The sequence below is a fragment of the Oryctolagus cuniculus genome, chromosome 7 (genome assembly GCF_964237555.1).
Source record: "Oryctolagus cuniculus chromosome 7, mOryCun1.1, whole genome shotgun sequence".
Lineage (NCBI taxonomy): Eukaryota > Metazoa > Chordata > Mammalia > Lagomorpha > Leporidae > Oryctolagus > Oryctolagus cuniculus.
The window spans coordinates 157099639-157116716 of record NC_091438.1 but is presented as its reverse complement, the minus strand read 5'-3'; the positions used below and the strand labels follow the sequence as shown (position 1 = coordinate 157116716).

Sequence of the window (17078 nt, the reverse complement as noted above, 5' to 3'; positions counted from 1 at the left end):
ATGTGACTTCCAAGGCTGCCACAGGAAGACCACGCGCCCCGCCTCCATCTCCTGGAGCACTCCCTCCTGCACTCAGCCACCCACTGTGAGAACGTCTGTGAAACTCCCGGAGCAGCGCGTCCTCCAGAGAGGGAGCAAGGCTTCGGCCCCAGTGGGGCTCCCGGCTGATGGACAGCCCAACTCGCCAGACATGCTAGCGAGCCCACCTCCACCCTCGCCGAGGGAGGTCCTCCCAAGTCGCAGATTCAGCAGCAAAATACATAACTGCTATTTTAGACCACTAAGTTTTGTGGTATTTGTCATACAGCAATGATTAGAATGTCATTATTACTAGAATTGGTTACTTTGAATTACGCATTGTGGATCCCTTATCTGAAATGCTTGTCATCAAAAGTGTTTCAGAATTTGGATATTTTGTTTGTTTTTTCAAATACATGGACCATACAAAATGAGACATCTAAGGGAAGGGACGCCAAGTCTAAGTACAAAACGCACTGACACTTTCTGTACGCCTGATACATCTAAGGGAAGGGACCCCAAGTCTAAGCACTGACACTTTCTGTACGCCTGACACACACAGTCTGAAGTTGATTTATGCAGTGCTTTAGTGCACCTGCATCTTGACCAGTCATTTGGGGTCACGTGCAGAACTTCCCACTTGTAGCATCTGCCAGTGGCTCAAGAAGTTTCAAATTTTGGAGCATTTTGGATTCTGATCAGGAATGTACACCCTGTATTACACAGCTGTTTTCAGAGTTGTAAATGACTGTAATTAAAGTTTTGGACCTAAGTCTGTGAAGGAAAAGAACTTATTTGTAGTCCACTATGGCGCCAAGTTTAAGATGGATTTTTTCCTATAACATGAGCTTGCTTTATCTGTCTTTTTCTGTTGTCCCATGAGTTAGCAGAATTAAAAATACAAACGTTTTACTATCACCTCTAACAAAAACTAATTCCTATGTACCCTCTTCTCTGTGCTGATCCTCTCCAACCTCACCAACAGCCAGGGGAGGGCCCTGACATGCCGTACCTGGCCATCGGGTTGTAGGCCTGCGCCAGGGCCCAGCACGAGCGCAGGGAGGGGGACGAGGAGTCCTTCAGCAGCTCCAGGCTCAGCCGCCGCAGCCACTCCAGCCAGTCGTCTTTGGAGACCCTCCTGGCGGCTCCCCAGGCCTGTAATCCCCACAGGCAACAGTGGAAAGTCATATAAGTGGTTTCCATGCTTTTTGGACCACGTAGATCCTCTATTAGCAAAGCTACCAGAACATGTACTGAGTGGAAAACTGTGATTCTGAAAGCTGGTTACAACCAGTAAACACAGCAATTATCACTGCATGATCACACAAAAGCATACTTCACTCTCAGATGAAACAGATCCAAGAGTCAGCTGTGGGGATTTTGGCGTGGATTTTTACACTTGACCTGTTCCCTCAGGTGAGCATCTGCTGGGTGAGGTTTGTGCTTATTTTTCCACGTCCTGGGTAGGAAGCAAAACTTCCTGGATGCAAACTAGACTCCTGGGGAAGTTCCTAAAATAAGAGAACAAAGCTTCCAAGCAGGGTGGCCAGCTGCCTGTTTGGAAGGACATCCTGAACCCACACTGGCTGAAAACATCTGGGTGGAAATATGCCTCTGGCCTCCTGCCCCGGGCCCTCACTCGATGTGAGGTGGCAGCAGGGTGGCCTCCGTGACTGCCGGGGAGTGCCAGGTGACTGGGGACCTTGTCCCTCCTCCCGAAGTCTCAGATTGGCAGTTAGGGAATCCCCAGAGGAAAAGCACCATCACTCCTGACCCAAGACAGTCCGTCCATCACTTCTAGCTCAGCAAACAGCTCCTAGTAGTGGTCACCGGGCTACCACTCTCCTGTGGGTAAAGACTGTTGACACAACAGTCAGTGACAAACCTCTCATGTTCTGGCACTGGGTGTGAGCGTGTATGTGGGCACGCGTGTGTGGGCACACACACACACACGGCTGTGTTCAGGGTATTATGGGCCTGGCAAAAGAAAACAGGTCAGGTGGGACAGTACTGCCCAGTCCTCTACCTCTATCCAGTGACAGGAAAGGCAGCTGTCACGAGTCAGTCATGAATAAATGAAGATTAACCCCAAGCTGGGACCCAAACTGGGAGGTGCTCAGTCATTAGAAGCACTAAAGGATAACATAAGTGTGGAAAATAAACAACCTGATAAATGTACTTAGAAGTCAGTGAAGTGACTGATTGTCCTGTCTAGATTCACTAGAGGCGACTGTCTGTCTCAGGTGCATGGCTGGTGTCAGACAGGAGACGAGCCCAGGTTTCAGTCAGCAGAGATACTTCACTGCTTACTTACAAAAACCTAAAACCTTGCTTCTCACAGTGTGGTCCCGGGACCAGCAGCACATTACCTGAGAACTAGTTAGAAATGCAGAATATCAGGGCTGGCGTTGTCACACAGCGGGCTAAACTGCTGCCTGCAATGCTGGCATCCCACATGCCAGCGGTTCTAGTCCCAACCGCTCTAATTCCGATCCAGCATCCTGTTAATGTGCCTGGGAAAGCAGCAAAGGATGGCCCAAGTGCTTAGGCCCTCACCACCCACATGGGAGACCTGGATGGAGTTCCAGGCTTCTGGCTTCACTGTGGCCATTTGAGCAATGAACCAACAGATGGAAGATCTCTCTCTCTCACTCTGTCTTTCAAATAATTAAATAAACAAATATATATTTTAAAGATTTATTTATATATTTGAAAGTCAGTGTTACACAGAGAGGAGAGGCAGAGAGAGGGAGAGAGGGAGAGAGAGAGAGAGATAGGGAGAGAAGGAGAAAGAGAGAGGGAGAGAGGGGGAGAGGAAGAGAAGAACAGAGGAAGAGAGAGGAAGGGGGGGAGGTCTTCCATCTGCTGGTTCACCCCCCAATTGGCCGCAATGACCAGAGCTGTGCCAGTCTGAAGCCAGGAGCCAGGAGCTTCTTCCAGGTCTCCTATGTGGGTGCAGGGGCCCAAAGACTTGGGCCATCTTCCACTGCTTTCCCAGGCCACAGCAGAGAGCTGGATCGGAAGTGGAGCAGCCGGGTCTTGAATCGGCGCCCATATGGGTTGCTGGCGCTTTAGGCCAGGGCATTAAACCACTGCGCCACAGCGTCGGCCCCAAACAAATATTTTTTAAAATTCAGAGTACCAGGCCTATAATCAGAAAGAGCATTTTAGTGGCCACTGCTTGCCCCACAAGCACCCCGTTTCAGAATGCCAGTTCAAGTCCGGCTGCTCTGCTTCCAATCCACCTTCCTGTTAACGTGCCTGGGAGAGTAATGGATAATGACCTAGGTACTTGGTTCCCTGCCACCTATGTGAGAAGCCAGGATGAAGCTCCTGGCTCCTGGCTTCAGCGTGGCCCAGCCCTGCCTCTTTTGGTCATTTGGAGAATGAACTAGCAGATGGACGATCAAGCATCTTAACAAGATTCGTAGCAACTGGCTGGCCGAATGAGTAGGAGAATTTTGGAAAGCACTGCTTTGAAGAGCCTACAGCAGTGGCAGAGCTCACCAGGGGGCTCACTGGCTCTGCTGTGTGCACGTGAATGAAAATGTCATTTGCAACTAAAGGTTTTACTACCAAAGTTTCAAAGAAACACAACAGCACACTCTGTTTGAGTTTTGTTTTCCTCTATCTAAGAAAAAACACAATTAGGAGAAATTCAAAATTACCTGAATTCACAGTATCAACATTTGTGGGGAAAACGCTAGGGCTGATTTTTGGTGGATTTATATGGAATACAGTAAGGGCTGAAAATTTTTGAACAAGAGAGAACAGCGGAGCTCCCCTTCCCAAACCCCTGGTAACAATGGACTTGCCTTTTGCAGGTTGATGGTGCTGACATGCAGCTTCTTCATGGGTCCTGTTTCTACTGGTCCACTGGCCAATGCATCCCCTTGGCCACTCCTCAACATTCGATGTTGATAAATCAAGGGGTCCTCCTCTTCATCAGCAAGGGTGTACCCCTGAGTGCAGAGAGTTACAGAAAACTCCTGTAACTACTAGAAGCCCTCACTTTGGAAACATGCATGGCCTGGGGACGCTCAGAGCCTCTGGAAGAGCTGGGCTTTCACCAAGCAGGAAAAGCTGCATGCAGAAGCCACAGGTGGGTGAATTCCCCACTGCACACCAGTCCCCGCCGGCCACTCCAGGACAGTGACAAGCACTGCCTTAGTAGGTGGAGCATGCAACCACGCAAGTGGCAAAGGTGAACGAGCTGTGACCAACGCTAAAAGTGATGAAGCTGTCAGGGCAAAGAGGGCAAACGGGCCACCTCCTGTTCTTGTGGGAACCAAGAGAATGTTTTTAATTTAAAATGGTTGAAAAAAATCAACAGATGATTAATATTTCACAATATATCAAAGTTCCAGAGAATCAGACTTCAGGTCCATAGATGAAGTGGTGCTGGCACACGGCCAGATGCGTTTGTGTGTGTGTGTGTGCAGCTGCCTCCAGGCTGCGCCGAGTGGAAGCAACAGACCACGCCTACAAAGCTGAAAAACTCCGGACAGGAAGAAATGGCCAATCCTCACTCAGAACCAAAGAGCCAGACACACGGCACAGCTGCAACGACCAGAACACCAGCCCGGAGCCGACGGGACGCTCGAGAGGAGGAGGAGCAGCTCACCTTGAGGATTCTGCAGATGAGCACATCGTAGCGCTGATGGCTGATCCGGTGCCGCGCCAGGACCTTATTCACCATTGGAATGAAAATCTGGTACTGCAACAAGAGGAAGGAGGGCTCAGAAACCACTACTCTGGGAAGCGCAAAGTAGAGAAGAGAGCACCACCACGTCGACGCCACTGGTGTTCATTCTAGATTGCTGGTTTGCTTTGTGGAATTCTGAGGCATCCTGCACCCTCTGCTTACAATCCTAGTCCAAGTCCCCATCATATTCCACCAGCTGGTGCCTTTAACAGGTCTCTGCTTCCACTTCTGCCATCACGGCCTACTCCTCCACACAGCATGGAGAGTTACCCCTTAAAAATACTAAGCCCGATAATTTTCCATGTTTCAAATCCTCCAAACCCTTCCAGTCTTGGTCAGGGCAAAGGTCACAGCACTTACAGTGGCCTACAAAGTGAGCTGTATTTTTTAGTGGGCATCAGACTCATCTAGAGGCCTGTGAAGCTGGCTGAGTTCACCTCCTGTTTCTGATCTAGCAGGTCTGAGGTAAGGCCCGAGATTTTGCAGCCACTGATCTTGCTTGATCAGGAGTCACAATTTTTTTCTGTTTTAAAGGCTTATTTATTATTTGAAAGGCAGAGTTAAAGAAAGATACAAAGAGGCAAACAGCAAGAGATCTTCCATCTGCTGGTTTGCTACCCAGATGGCTGCAACAGCTGGGGCTGGGCTAAGCCAAAAGAAAGAGCCAGGAACTCCATCTGGGTCTCCCACATGGGTGGCAGGGGCCAAAGTATTTGGCCATCTTGTGCTGCTTTTTCAGATACATTATCAGGGAGGTCAGGAGCAGAGCAGCTGGGACTCAAACTGGCACTCACATAGGATGCCGGCACTGCAGGTGGTGGCTTGACCCACTGTGCTGCAAAACTAGCCCTAAGGTCCCACTTGAGAGCCCTGGCCTACCAGAGGAAGTTCCCACCCCATCTTGTCTCTGAGACTTTAGCTCCCAAGCACCTTTCCCTTGGCTCAACCAAGGCCACTGCTCTGCCCTCTTCTGGCCTGGACGTCTTCCCACAGGCCGCAATCTCCACCTCTGCATCTGCTCTTCCTTCGGTCTGCATCTCACTCTCTGGGGACGGGGCTTCGCTGCATTTACGTCTTTGCTCAAGTTGTCAGCTCATCCGAGAAGTATTTCTGGTTCATCCTAAATGAACACCATTGCTCTCCACTTCTACCCATCATTTTTTTAAATTTAAGATGCACTTAACAATCTATTTGAAAGGCAGAGTGACAGTGAGAGAGGGAGAGACAGAGTGAGATTCCATCTGCTAGTCTGCTCCCCAGATGCTCCTGCAACAGCCAGGCCTCGGCCACGTTAACGCCAGGAGCCTGGAACTCCATGTGGGGGCAGGAATCCAAGTATGTTGGCCATCATTTGCTGCCTTTCCGGGCAAATTAGCTGGGAGGTGAATCAGAAGCAGAGGAGCTGGGACCCGAGCCAGCACTCTGACAGGGGATGGAGGCACCCCACGCTGCTGCACCCCAGCACCCAGCACCCATCATGCTATGAGACGAGGAATGCTTCTTTGCTTTGCTTCATTGGAAGGTAAGCTCTGAGAGAAGGACTTCATTCTGTTGCCTATGTTTTCCCTAGGAGAGCACTTACCCACAGAGATAACAAATTAAGGGGGGAACAAAAAGCAAGTAACAGTTCTCTGACAGCAGTTGAGGCCTACTGACTGACCAATGGAGAAACGCGCAGCTTTCTTCCCAAACAAGGCAGAAGAGTATGTGTGTGCAGGATCATGTCTTACCTTCTTCCCCAGCTGGAAGACAAGTGAGGACAACGTGTCCATGGCTGTGGAACGCAGATCGGGGCTCTGGTCCAGCGTTCGGACAATCGGGTGGATGATGCGGGAGGCATAGTCGGTGAAGTCCAGGGACTCTGTCAGGCGGTCCACCGTCTCCAAGGCTGCCCTGCAACAAGTGCCGACATGTGACACAGCCAACCACCGCTCCTAGGTGGGGGAAGGGCACTGCAGGAATGGCTCCTGAGGTATTTTGGGTGGCGTGGGTCCAGTACATTTTCCAGTGGGACAGGGACAGTTAAGATTTCCAAAAACCTGGAGTAATTCCAGACTAAAGCAATGGGAGTGGGAATACCAAGTTAGGAAGACAGCCTAGGCACCCGACTACGTAACGACGGTGAGTCCCAAGAGCAGTGCTTACTTCCGAGAGGCCAGTGGGACTTCCGGAGCATCAAACAGCTTCACTATAGGAGGCAGCAGCAGATGCAGGTAATCGTCTAGATTGGCCCCGAACAACTGGATCGCAGCCAACAGCTGCAAGACAGAAGCAGAGTGATGGGCACACGCGGCCAGGCTTCGGGATCTAAGGACCAGGGAGGCGCAGTGGCATGGGTAATTCAAGGTCCGGCGAGGAGTCTGAGAACTCTTGATCGAGTGGCTTTGAGCTACCTTCTTTGGTAGCCCTCGTCCCCTTCTACTTTATTTATTTACGTAAGATTGCCTTCTCTCTGCCCATTTCAACAAATAGAGGATCCGTTGCTGGCTAATACAGAAAACTGGTCTGGGATAAAACAAGAATAATCCACTGCACGAGATCAGGAGAGGATCGCGAACTTCCTGTGAACTGCACATCACAAGCACCAGGTCTCGGTATTCTCGGAATTTAACCTCGTGCAGCAGGGATCAACTTGTCAAAATGGGGTCTCGCTCCCTGGTTAATCACCCGGGCACGTTGAGGGAAGCCGGGAATCTCTCAGAGGACGTCCTGGGCTACTCACCTTGATGGAGACGATGCGGCCTTGGCTGTTGTCATGCATGAAGACACGCAGCATGTGCGGGATGAGCTGGGGCAGGTAGAGCTTGAATTCACCCCCAAGAGCAACCACAATTTGCTCAATAAGCAGAATGATGGTGCTCTGGATCGGGGTGTTCATGACCCAGAATTCCTACAAAGAAGGGAGGGACAAGGGGCCAGAGTCAGGCGCTCATCTGCTGAAACAGGAACCAAGGAGCTGAGAAGGCTAAAATGACACAAACGCAGTGGGCACGGTCAGCCCCGACTTCTCCCACCTTCCTCTCACAGGGCTTGGGCAGCCTGTCCTGGCCACACGGAACCAATGAACGCGAGCTTCCTAAGACACAGCAGGCTCCCCCGCTTTGCTGGCTCTGCTCCTGCTGTGTCTCCTGCCTGAGCCCCATTTCCTGCTCAGCTAGGCCCGGTCAGTTCTGGCCCTGGCTCAAGCCTCACTTCCTTGAAGGCTGTTGGGTGCCCTACACTACCCCTTCCCAGCACCTGCAATACTTTGCCTCGTCACCTTTCCTCTACAAAGCTGTAGGCTGTTCAAAGGCTATTTAAAGGAACCTCATGTCTCATCTCTGTCTCCACAGAATCTAACAGAGCACCTGGAATATTCTGGCCACTCAGACACACATTAACACAATGAACAACTTCCTCGTTCTAAGGGCTCTGAAGTGGTCCCCTGTGGACACTTTACTTTCTTACCACCTGATCTGCCAGAGGGCAACTCTGGTGCTGGTGAGATTTCTGCCCGTTCTGGATTCAGACTTTGCTAGGAGGTATCTGACCTCTGTCCCCTGTCCCCAAAACTCTATTAGGCCCATATAGTGCCACTAAATGAACACTTTTTCTTTCTTCTAAAGATTCATTTATTTACTTGAAAGTTACAGAGAGGTACAGACAGATGAGACAGAGAGAGAGAAAGAGAGACAGAGATATTCTACCCTCTGTTTCACTCCCCAGATGGCCACACTGGCCAGGGGCTGGGCCAGGTCAAACCCAGGAGCCAGGAGCTTCTTCTGGGTCTCCCGTGTGGGAAGCAGGGGGCAGGAGCCCAAGCACTTGGACCATCTTCTGCTGCTTTTCCAGGCCATTAACAGGGAGCTAGATCAGATGTGGAGCAGCCAGGACTTGAACCAGTGCCCATATAGGATGCCAGCATCACAGCTTTACTGGCCACACCACAATGCCGGCCCCCAATTGAGCACTCTTCTACACTTAAACAATTATATTCCACAGAAGTTACCAAAACAAACCTTGGCCCATTGGCCACAGATCCTGCCCAGGTATTGCTAAGCAAACTGGCCCAAGCTTCAATACTAGGAAAAGCTGCCATTTTTTTAAAAAGATTTATTTATTTGAAAGGCAGAGTTACAGAGAGGCAGAGGTAGAGGCAAGGAGAGAGATCTTCCTGCTGGTTCACTCCCCGAATAGCTACAATGGAAACAGCTGGGCTGATCTAAAACTAGAAGCCAGGAGCTTCTTCCAGGTCTCCTGTGCAGAGGCCCAAGCACCTGGGCCATCTTCTACTGCTTCCCAGGCCATAGCAGAGAGCTGGATCAGAAGTGGAGCAGCCAGGTTTCCAACCAGCACCCATATGGGATGCCAGTACTGCAGGCGGTGGCTTTACCCGCTACACCACAACTTCAACTTGAAAAGCATTGCAAGAGGCCCCATAGATTTGATGGCCCCCACAGCTTGTCGGATTTCACTCACTTGTAGCACACTCTGCCTTCCTGAGAGAAAGCTCAGCTCCCTCCCGACTGCATGAGCACAGCTCCTCACAGGAGTTTCTCTCCTGGAAGAACGCAGCACCTGCCTGCCGTGCGTGGCGCTGGACCACCGTTCACAAGGACGATCCTTTTCCCAGAGGGGCCCCGTCACACCTTTGTGTGGGATGAGAGGGGAGCTGCACCTTGCAGGGATACGAGGCTCCCTGTCTCAAATCCTGGCACTCAGTTGGATGTCTCTCTTGGGAGCAAGTCACAGACTACTTCCTTCCCTACCACAAGTACCCTGCCTCACCCTCAGCCTCCTCCCACTGAGGCCATGCACCTGACAGTGCAGCAGTCTGCCCAGCTCTGCCCTGCACAGACACGTCTGTGGAAGGAGCAGGAACAGAGCTGCCCAGAGTCACACACATCAGAGCCTTCTGCCCTAGGCCCAGGGGCTGGGATGCCCCATCTGGGAAGCCAGCCATTCTGACTCGGGCCTGCTGCACCCTCCAAGCTACCTGCAAGGGTCTGGGGTGGGGGAGAATTCATCTTCCAGCTCTGAGGACAAAGTTCTCGCTACGAAGCGGCCCTCCCAACACAGACGTTTAAGTGATTTAGAACGGTAGAGAAAACAATGATGCCACCAGCGGGGTGGCTTCTGGCACCTGCCTACTGCATGCTATAAAATCCAGGGACCTGGGGCCAGCACTGCGGTACAGCAGGTTAAAGCCCCGGACTGCAGTGCCAGCATTCCATATGGGTACCGGTTCGAGTCCCGACTGCTCCACTTCCAATTCAGCTCCCTGCTATGGCCTGGGAAAGCCATGGAAGAGGGCTCAAGTCCTTGGGCCTCTGCACCCACATGGGAAACATGGAAGAAATTCCTTGCTCCTGGCTTTGGATCGGCTCAGCTCTGGCCATTGTGGCCATTTGGGGAGTGAACCAGTGATGGAAGACCTCTCTCTGCCTCTCTGTAACTCTTTCAAATACTTAAATCTTAAAAAAAAAAAAAAAAAGGATCCAGGGCCTGGAGCCTTTTTGCACACGCTCCTGCAGCTACAAGGTGACGGGGACGCCTGCAGGGCTAGCAGGGCAAGCACCACCTTGTTCCCAGTCCTAGAGAAGCACAAGCCAGCCGCTCTTCAGGCCACGCTTCCGCGGGCAGTAGGGAAGAGGGCTCTGTGGGAACGGAAGTGCTGCCGTGACAGCAAAGTTCGTTGCGTCCGAGGCACATTACTCGAGAGTCTACTTCTGGCAGAACAATTACTCCAGGCTTCCTCCTCAGACGTCACACCCCATGCTCTGCACCTAGGAGCTGGGAGCCACAGCTTCTCATCCCCCTCAAAATCCAGGGGGCTACCACACGCCACTGTCTATCCTTGGGCTGTACCAGCTCCACAATGATCCATGGAAAACGGTCCACGTTCCCCAGCCTTGTGTCTGGGCTTCCCCAGCCCCTGTGTGGATGAGCAGGCCAGAGCACCTGCATCGACTCACTCTCATGAGGGTGACGATTTCATCCATGTACGGTCTGATGTGGCTCTTCACAAAGGACACCAGCATTCCCAGCTGCTGGAACAGAAACTGAAACACAGCAGAGGACAGCAGTTAGTACCACGAGGGCTGCCAAGGTCCTGTGCTCACCCTAAATCCACGTGAGCGAATAAAGACAGCTATGGAATCAGCTTCCACACTACCCACCTACCGAGAGCAGCTTTCAAAGCCTTAGACTGGAAACCTGCAGTGGTGACGAGGGTGGGAGCTTTGCACACCAGGCTAGCCACTTCCTGTACCTCAGATAGGCTGGGACAGACCAGCTGATGTGAGCCACTCTACCAAGTGTCAGCTTTGCAACCTCCCCTTAACCTTCCTTGGCCTAGGCTCTTCAGTGGGAAGGAGGAGATCACAGGACTTACTTCACGAGGGTTAGAGGGTTAAAGGGGAAAACAAATGCAAATCACTATGACAGCGACATGAATACTGTTCAATGCTCAGTGAGTTAATTATCATTAAAAGATTTCTGGAGTCACTAAAAATTTTTAAATGGACGTGAAATTTTTAATCAACTATAAGCAAACCTTTTGTTGACTTGGTGCTATCTCATTACTATTCATTTTTTAAAAAAAATATTTATTTATTTATTTGAAAGAATTACAGAGACGGAGGGAGAAATAGAGAGATCTTCCATCTGCCCCCTAGATGGCCACAATGGCCAGGGCTGGGCCAGGCTGAAGCCAGAAGCTTCACCAGGGTCTCCCACGCGGGTGCAGGAGCCCAGTCGGGCCATCTTCTGCCGCTTCCCCAGGCCACAGCAGGAACACGTCTTCTGGAGCAGCTGGGATATGAATCAGCACCCACATTCCCTTTCTAGAACAAATGCAGTAACTCTTGACTAAGAGCATCGCAGCACGTTTATAGTAATTAACTCAATCAGTTAGGTCTTAATTAAGTCTATCTCTAAGAAACTGAGCCAGCACAGGCCTTTGGTGCAGCAGCCAAGGTGTTGCCTGGGATGCCCACGTCCCACACTGCAGTGCCTGGTGTGAGCTCTGGCACTGCTTCTGGTTCCAGCTTCCTCCTGATGAGTGCCCTGGGGGAGACAGCAGAAGACTCAAGTACTTGAGTTCCTGCCCTTATTTGGGAGACCTGAATTGAAGCCAGGAACTTAATTCAAGTCTCCCACATGGGTGGCAGGGACCCAAGAATTTGAGCTATCATCTGCTAACTCCCAAGGTCTGACAGGAACCTTGAATTGGGAGTGAAGCTAGGACCTGAATCCAGGCACTCTGATATGGTCTTAGCTTAATTTCTAGGCCAAATACCTGCCCCTAAACAGCAGTACTTTATTTCTTTTATTTTTACGTTTTTCTTTTATTTATTTATTTGAAAGGCAGAGTTGGGGGGAGTGGGGAGAGAGAGAGATAGATCCATCTTCCATCTGCTGGTTCACTCCCCAAATGGTTGCAATGGCCAGAGCTGGGCCAGGCTGAATCCAGCAGCCTGGAACTCCATCCGTGTCTCCCATATGGGTGTAAGGCCCAAACACTTGGGCTGTCTTTAAAGTTAAGATGCCCACATTCCATGTCACAATATGGTTTTGGTTCCTGGCTTTGGCTTCTCATTGCAGCTTCCACTAAAACAAATGCTGGGAGACAATAGTAACAGCTCAGGTAACTGGGTTCCTGCCACCTACATGGGAGACCTAAATTGTATTCCTGTCTCCTGGCTTTAGCCTGGCCTAATTCTGAATAGTGTGTGCATTTGGGGAATAAACCAGTGGATGGAAGCCTTCTCTATGTCTGTCTTTATCTCTCTGCCTTTGACATAAATTTTTAAAAATTAAATTTAAAAAAGTGAAGCTGATCAAGTACAGAAAAGGAAGTAAGTGATGAGTGCACAAAAGACTCAACAAAACAGGAATGCCACTGGCAGGGGCTGGAGACATAGGCACGGACACTCAGCAGGAAGAAGCTTCAGAGGCGGCACCGTGGCTGATGCTGAAGACGGCAGGTGGAGGAAGGGGCCAGAATGCAGGCAGCCTCTAGAAACTAGAAGAAGCAAAGACACAGATTCTCCCCCAGGGCTTCCAGCCAGCAACATGGAGATTTAGTCTGCTGAGAACTGTGCTGCAAGGTAGTGCAACAGTGTTATTTTAAGCCAAGAAATGTGACAATTCATCACAACAGCATGGAAATCACACAGGAAGAAGGCGTAAAGATGAGCACAGAAGCTCGACCTTGCTGGGTATGCCCTGTTCACACTACTGCTGGATATGCCCTGTTCACAGTACTGCTGGGTATGCACTGTTCACAGTATTGTTGGGTATGCACTGTTCACAGTACTGCTGGGTATGCCCTGTTCACACTACTGCTGGGTATGCCCTGTTCACACTACTGCTGGGTATACACTGTTTACAGTATTGTTGGGTATGCCCTGTTCACAGTACTGCTGGGTATGCCCTGTTCACACTACTGCTGGGTATGCCCTGTTCACAGTACTGCTGGGTATGCCCTGTTCACAGTACTGCTGGGTATGCACTGTTCACAGTACTGCTGGGTATGCACTGTTCACAGTACTGCTGGGTATGCACTGTTCACAGTACTGCTGGGTATACACTGTTCACAGTACTGCTGGGTATACACTGTTCACAGTACTGCTGGGTATGCCCTATTCACACTACTGCTGGGTATGAACCGTTCACACTACTGCTGGGTATGCCCTGTTCACACTACTGCTGGGTATGCCCTGTTCACACTACTGCTGGGTACGCACTGTTCACAGTACTGCTGGGTATGCACTGTTCAAAGTACTGCTGGGTATGCACCGTTCACAGTACTGCTGGGTATGCACTGTTCACACTACTGCTGGGTATGCACTGTTCACAGTACTGCTGGGTATGCCCTGTTCACACTACTGCTGGGTATGCACTGTTTACAGTATTGACCCTGGAACCATTTTAATGTTTTACTTAACTAAAATACAAATCAAATTCTAAAACACTCAAATGACAGTCTAAATATTGAGAATAAACCAGAACAAATGAGTTTATTAACCAAGCTGGCTGCAAACTCAGAGAAAAATAATTTCAATTGACTTTAAACACAGCATGTGAGCTACACATCCCTCATGGGATGCATCTAAGAACAACAAAAATTGGAAAAAAAAAAGTCTTAAACTAGATTCAATAATCCTACTGCTGATGCGGATATTGGCCATCTATTATTCATGTGTACACAGAGTGCATGCAGCTGTGCCCATGTACCGATGCACTGGTCATCTGTGGACTGCATACCGAAAGGGGGTCCCTTGAGACTGCTCATCCCGGCAACACAGCCCCTGCCTGTGAACGTGCACTCCATGACGTTAGCAACAACAAAACCACCAACGAAACGGTTCTCAGAATGCATCTCGTTGCTAAGCGACGACTGCCTACATTATATGTATTTTCACTAAATGAAACCAGAGCTCCTTGGAAGTGGCTATGCCCAGGCTTGAGGGAAATGTCCATAATAAGCTTAGAGTATCACTTTTTCTGCCAGAAAGCAAGAAAGCAATCACAAAGTCTCCTGGGCTATGTAAAAAGGAGACAACAGCGAAGTCCACTGGGATAACGAGACTGTGAAAAACAACAGTGCCTGCAGTGAACAGGAAGACGGAGTGTGTGTGTGTCCAGAACTCTGAGTTCTATTAATTTAAAAAAATGCTAAAAAGTCTATGAATTCACGGTGAAGAAAGGCAGGTGAGGAACGGTGCTGTTTGGAGCACCTCTGAAAGGTGGCTAGTGACAACTCACTATCTGAAAAACTGATAAACCGATTAAGGCAAAGAATCATGCATTTGTTCTGCCCTTCCTGTATAATCTACACTTCAAGTTAACTAAAGAGTTGATTTCATAAAGCGCTTTATAGATGACTTCTAGCTAACAAATCCAGAAATAATAATACAATTAGAAAAATCACCACTGTGCAGTCCCTAAACAAATAATGGATCTAGAAAACCACCATCAATGAACACAAAAACAGTTATTGGGCTGGTGGGGAACTCAATGGCTGGGTCAGGGTTACAGCACCCAAGCCGCCAGCAGGGGACCATCTAGAACACACGTGCTTACTAAAGGCTGAAACAGGATGCCTACAGTGCCATCTATTCAGTATTTTCTGTCAAAAAAAGAAAAAAGAATCTGAATCTAAATCTAATCAAGTCTGGAAACGCAACCAGTTAACAGGAAGTTAAGACACTGAGGAAACAAATACAATCAGCCAAATCCAGGATGGGAAATTTGAAAGAACACGTGACCTCGTTCTTACACAAAAGTAAGACATGAAGAAAAACAGTGGAGGGAACAGGGAAATACAGAGAAAAAGAATTAGATATATCAAACAAATGCCAGGCACAAATGAGGATTTTGATTTGCGTAAAACAAATGTTAAAAAAAAAAAAAACATTTTAGAGACAAGCAATCTGTGGACTGGTATTAAATATTAACACCAATTATTACTTTTGTGGGTGTCCTAGTTGTATTGTGGACACATGGTGGGAGTATATTTATTGGTAAAATAATGTGATATCTGGAATTTGCATTAAAATACTCCAGAGAGGGCTGGAATTGTGGCAAAGCAGGTTGAGCCACCACCTGTGATTCCGGTGTCCACTACGGGCACTGGCTCCACTCAGAAGTAGAGCCAGCTCCCTGCTGGTGTGCCTGGGGATGCAGTGAAGGATGCCACAAGTGCTTGGGCCCCTGCACCCATGTGGGAGACTCGGAGGAAGCTCCTGGCTCCTGACATTGACCCAGGCCAATCCTGGCCATTGTGACCATTTGGGCAGTGAACCACAGGATGGAAATTCTGTCTCTCCCTCTCTCTTCATCACTCTGCTATTTTTATAAATAAATAAATCTTGGGGCCAGCGCTGTGGTGTAGTGCGTTAAAGCCCTGGCCTGAAGCGCCGGCATCCCATATGGGCGCCAGTTCTAGTCCCGGCTGCTCCTCTTCCAATCCAGCTCTCTGCTATGATGTGAACCAGCAGATGGAAGACCTCTCTCTCTGTCTCTACCTCTCTCTGCAACTGTCTTTCAAATAAATAAAAATAACTCTTAAAAAAAATCTTTAGAAAAAACTCCCAAAAAAAGCATGTGTGCGTGTGCATGTGTGTGTCTGTGTGTGTGTGTTGTGAAATCACATCAACAAAATGCTACTATTTTTTGGTATGTATATAAGAATCTAATAGGGGCCGGCATCGCGTGGCAGAGTGGATAAAGCCGCTTCCTGTGACACTGGTATCCCATATAGGCGCTGGTAGGAGACCTACTTCTGATCCTGCTCCCTGTTAATGTGCCTGGGAAAGCAGTATAAGATAACCCTGGCACCCACATGGGAGACTCAGAAGAAGCTCCTAGCTTCAGGCTGTTGTGGCCAGTTGGGGAATGAACCAGAAGATGAAGAGCTCTCTCTCTCCACACCCCCCTCTAACTCTGCCTTTCAAATGAATAAATAAATTTTTAATAAAGTTAATCCAGCTATATTATATTTACAACAGACACATCTGAAACAAAAAGTCACAAATCAAGTAAAAGGAAAAGAAATAGATACACACTTCAAAAAAGAGCAAGTGCAATTATATTAAGTAAAATAAATTTTATGGTATTAATCAAGATAAAAAGGATCATTTCATAATGATATGTCATTTTATAATGATAAGAGATTCAATTTTCCAGAAAGATGGTTTGAAATTTGTATGCACTAGTAATATACCTTCAAAAATATATAAAACAGAATTGGCTAAACTGTGAGAAACTAATAAACCCACCATGGTTAAGAGAGATTTTTATCACAGTTCTCTTGGTAATTGATACATGAGGCAAACAAAAATTAACAAGGACACGAAGACCTGAGCACACTAAGTAGTGGGGTCGATCTAACCATGTTCAAGCACAAGCCTGCGCAGGACATCACAAATGCGCACGGTTCTCAGGCACAGGAGCTGATGAAAATCAATCACGACAACCCCAGTAAGGCAGTTTCAGCAGATAGCCGGGAATCACAGATACAGAGCAAATAAGACAGCGATCAATGTCAGACACAACTTTACAGACGCAAGACCCACTTCTGAATAACTCAAGGTGAAAGAAGAAATCCTAGCAAATGTTAGAAATTACGTCCGTCTGAACAATAACGAAAATACTGTTATCACTCAGCAATAAAAGATGTCCACTGAACTACTGGTACACGCTACACCAAAGAAGCCAGACACAGAAGACAACGTTTTCTATGATCAAAATTTTATGAAATGTACAGAAAAGGCAAATCTATAGAGAAGAGAAGTAGAAGACTGGTCACCTACGGATGGGGGAGGAACGGGAAAGACTGCAGATGAACAGTCTTCCCGTAGGAGTGACG

The 17078-nt window shown here is 48.8% G+C and overlaps 1 protein-coding gene across 2 annotated transcripts in view; it reads right to left on the bottom strand.

The window, feature by feature from the left end:
- The window catches only part of MTOR (mechanistic target of rapamycin kinase), a 133721-nt gene that overhangs the window by 82584 nt on the left and 34059 nt on the right, over nt 1-17078 (bottom strand). For both annotated transcript variants that reach the window (XM_008251668.4, XM_002723353.5), the window contains exons 20-26: nt 10678-10764; nt 7446-7613; nt 6869-6981; nt 6454-6616; nt 4643-4735; nt 3834-3980; nt 1031-1173 (exon numbers count right to left, since the gene is read on the bottom strand). In XM_008251668.4, the coding sequence (XP_008249890.1) occupies nt 1031-1173; nt 3834-3980; nt 4643-4735; nt 6454-6616; nt 6869-6981; nt 7446-7613; nt 10678-10764 (914 nt within the window). The remainder of the gene's footprint in view (nt 1-1030; nt 1174-3833; nt 3981-4642; nt 4736-6453; nt 6617-6868; nt 6982-7445; nt 7614-10677; nt 10765-17078) is intronic.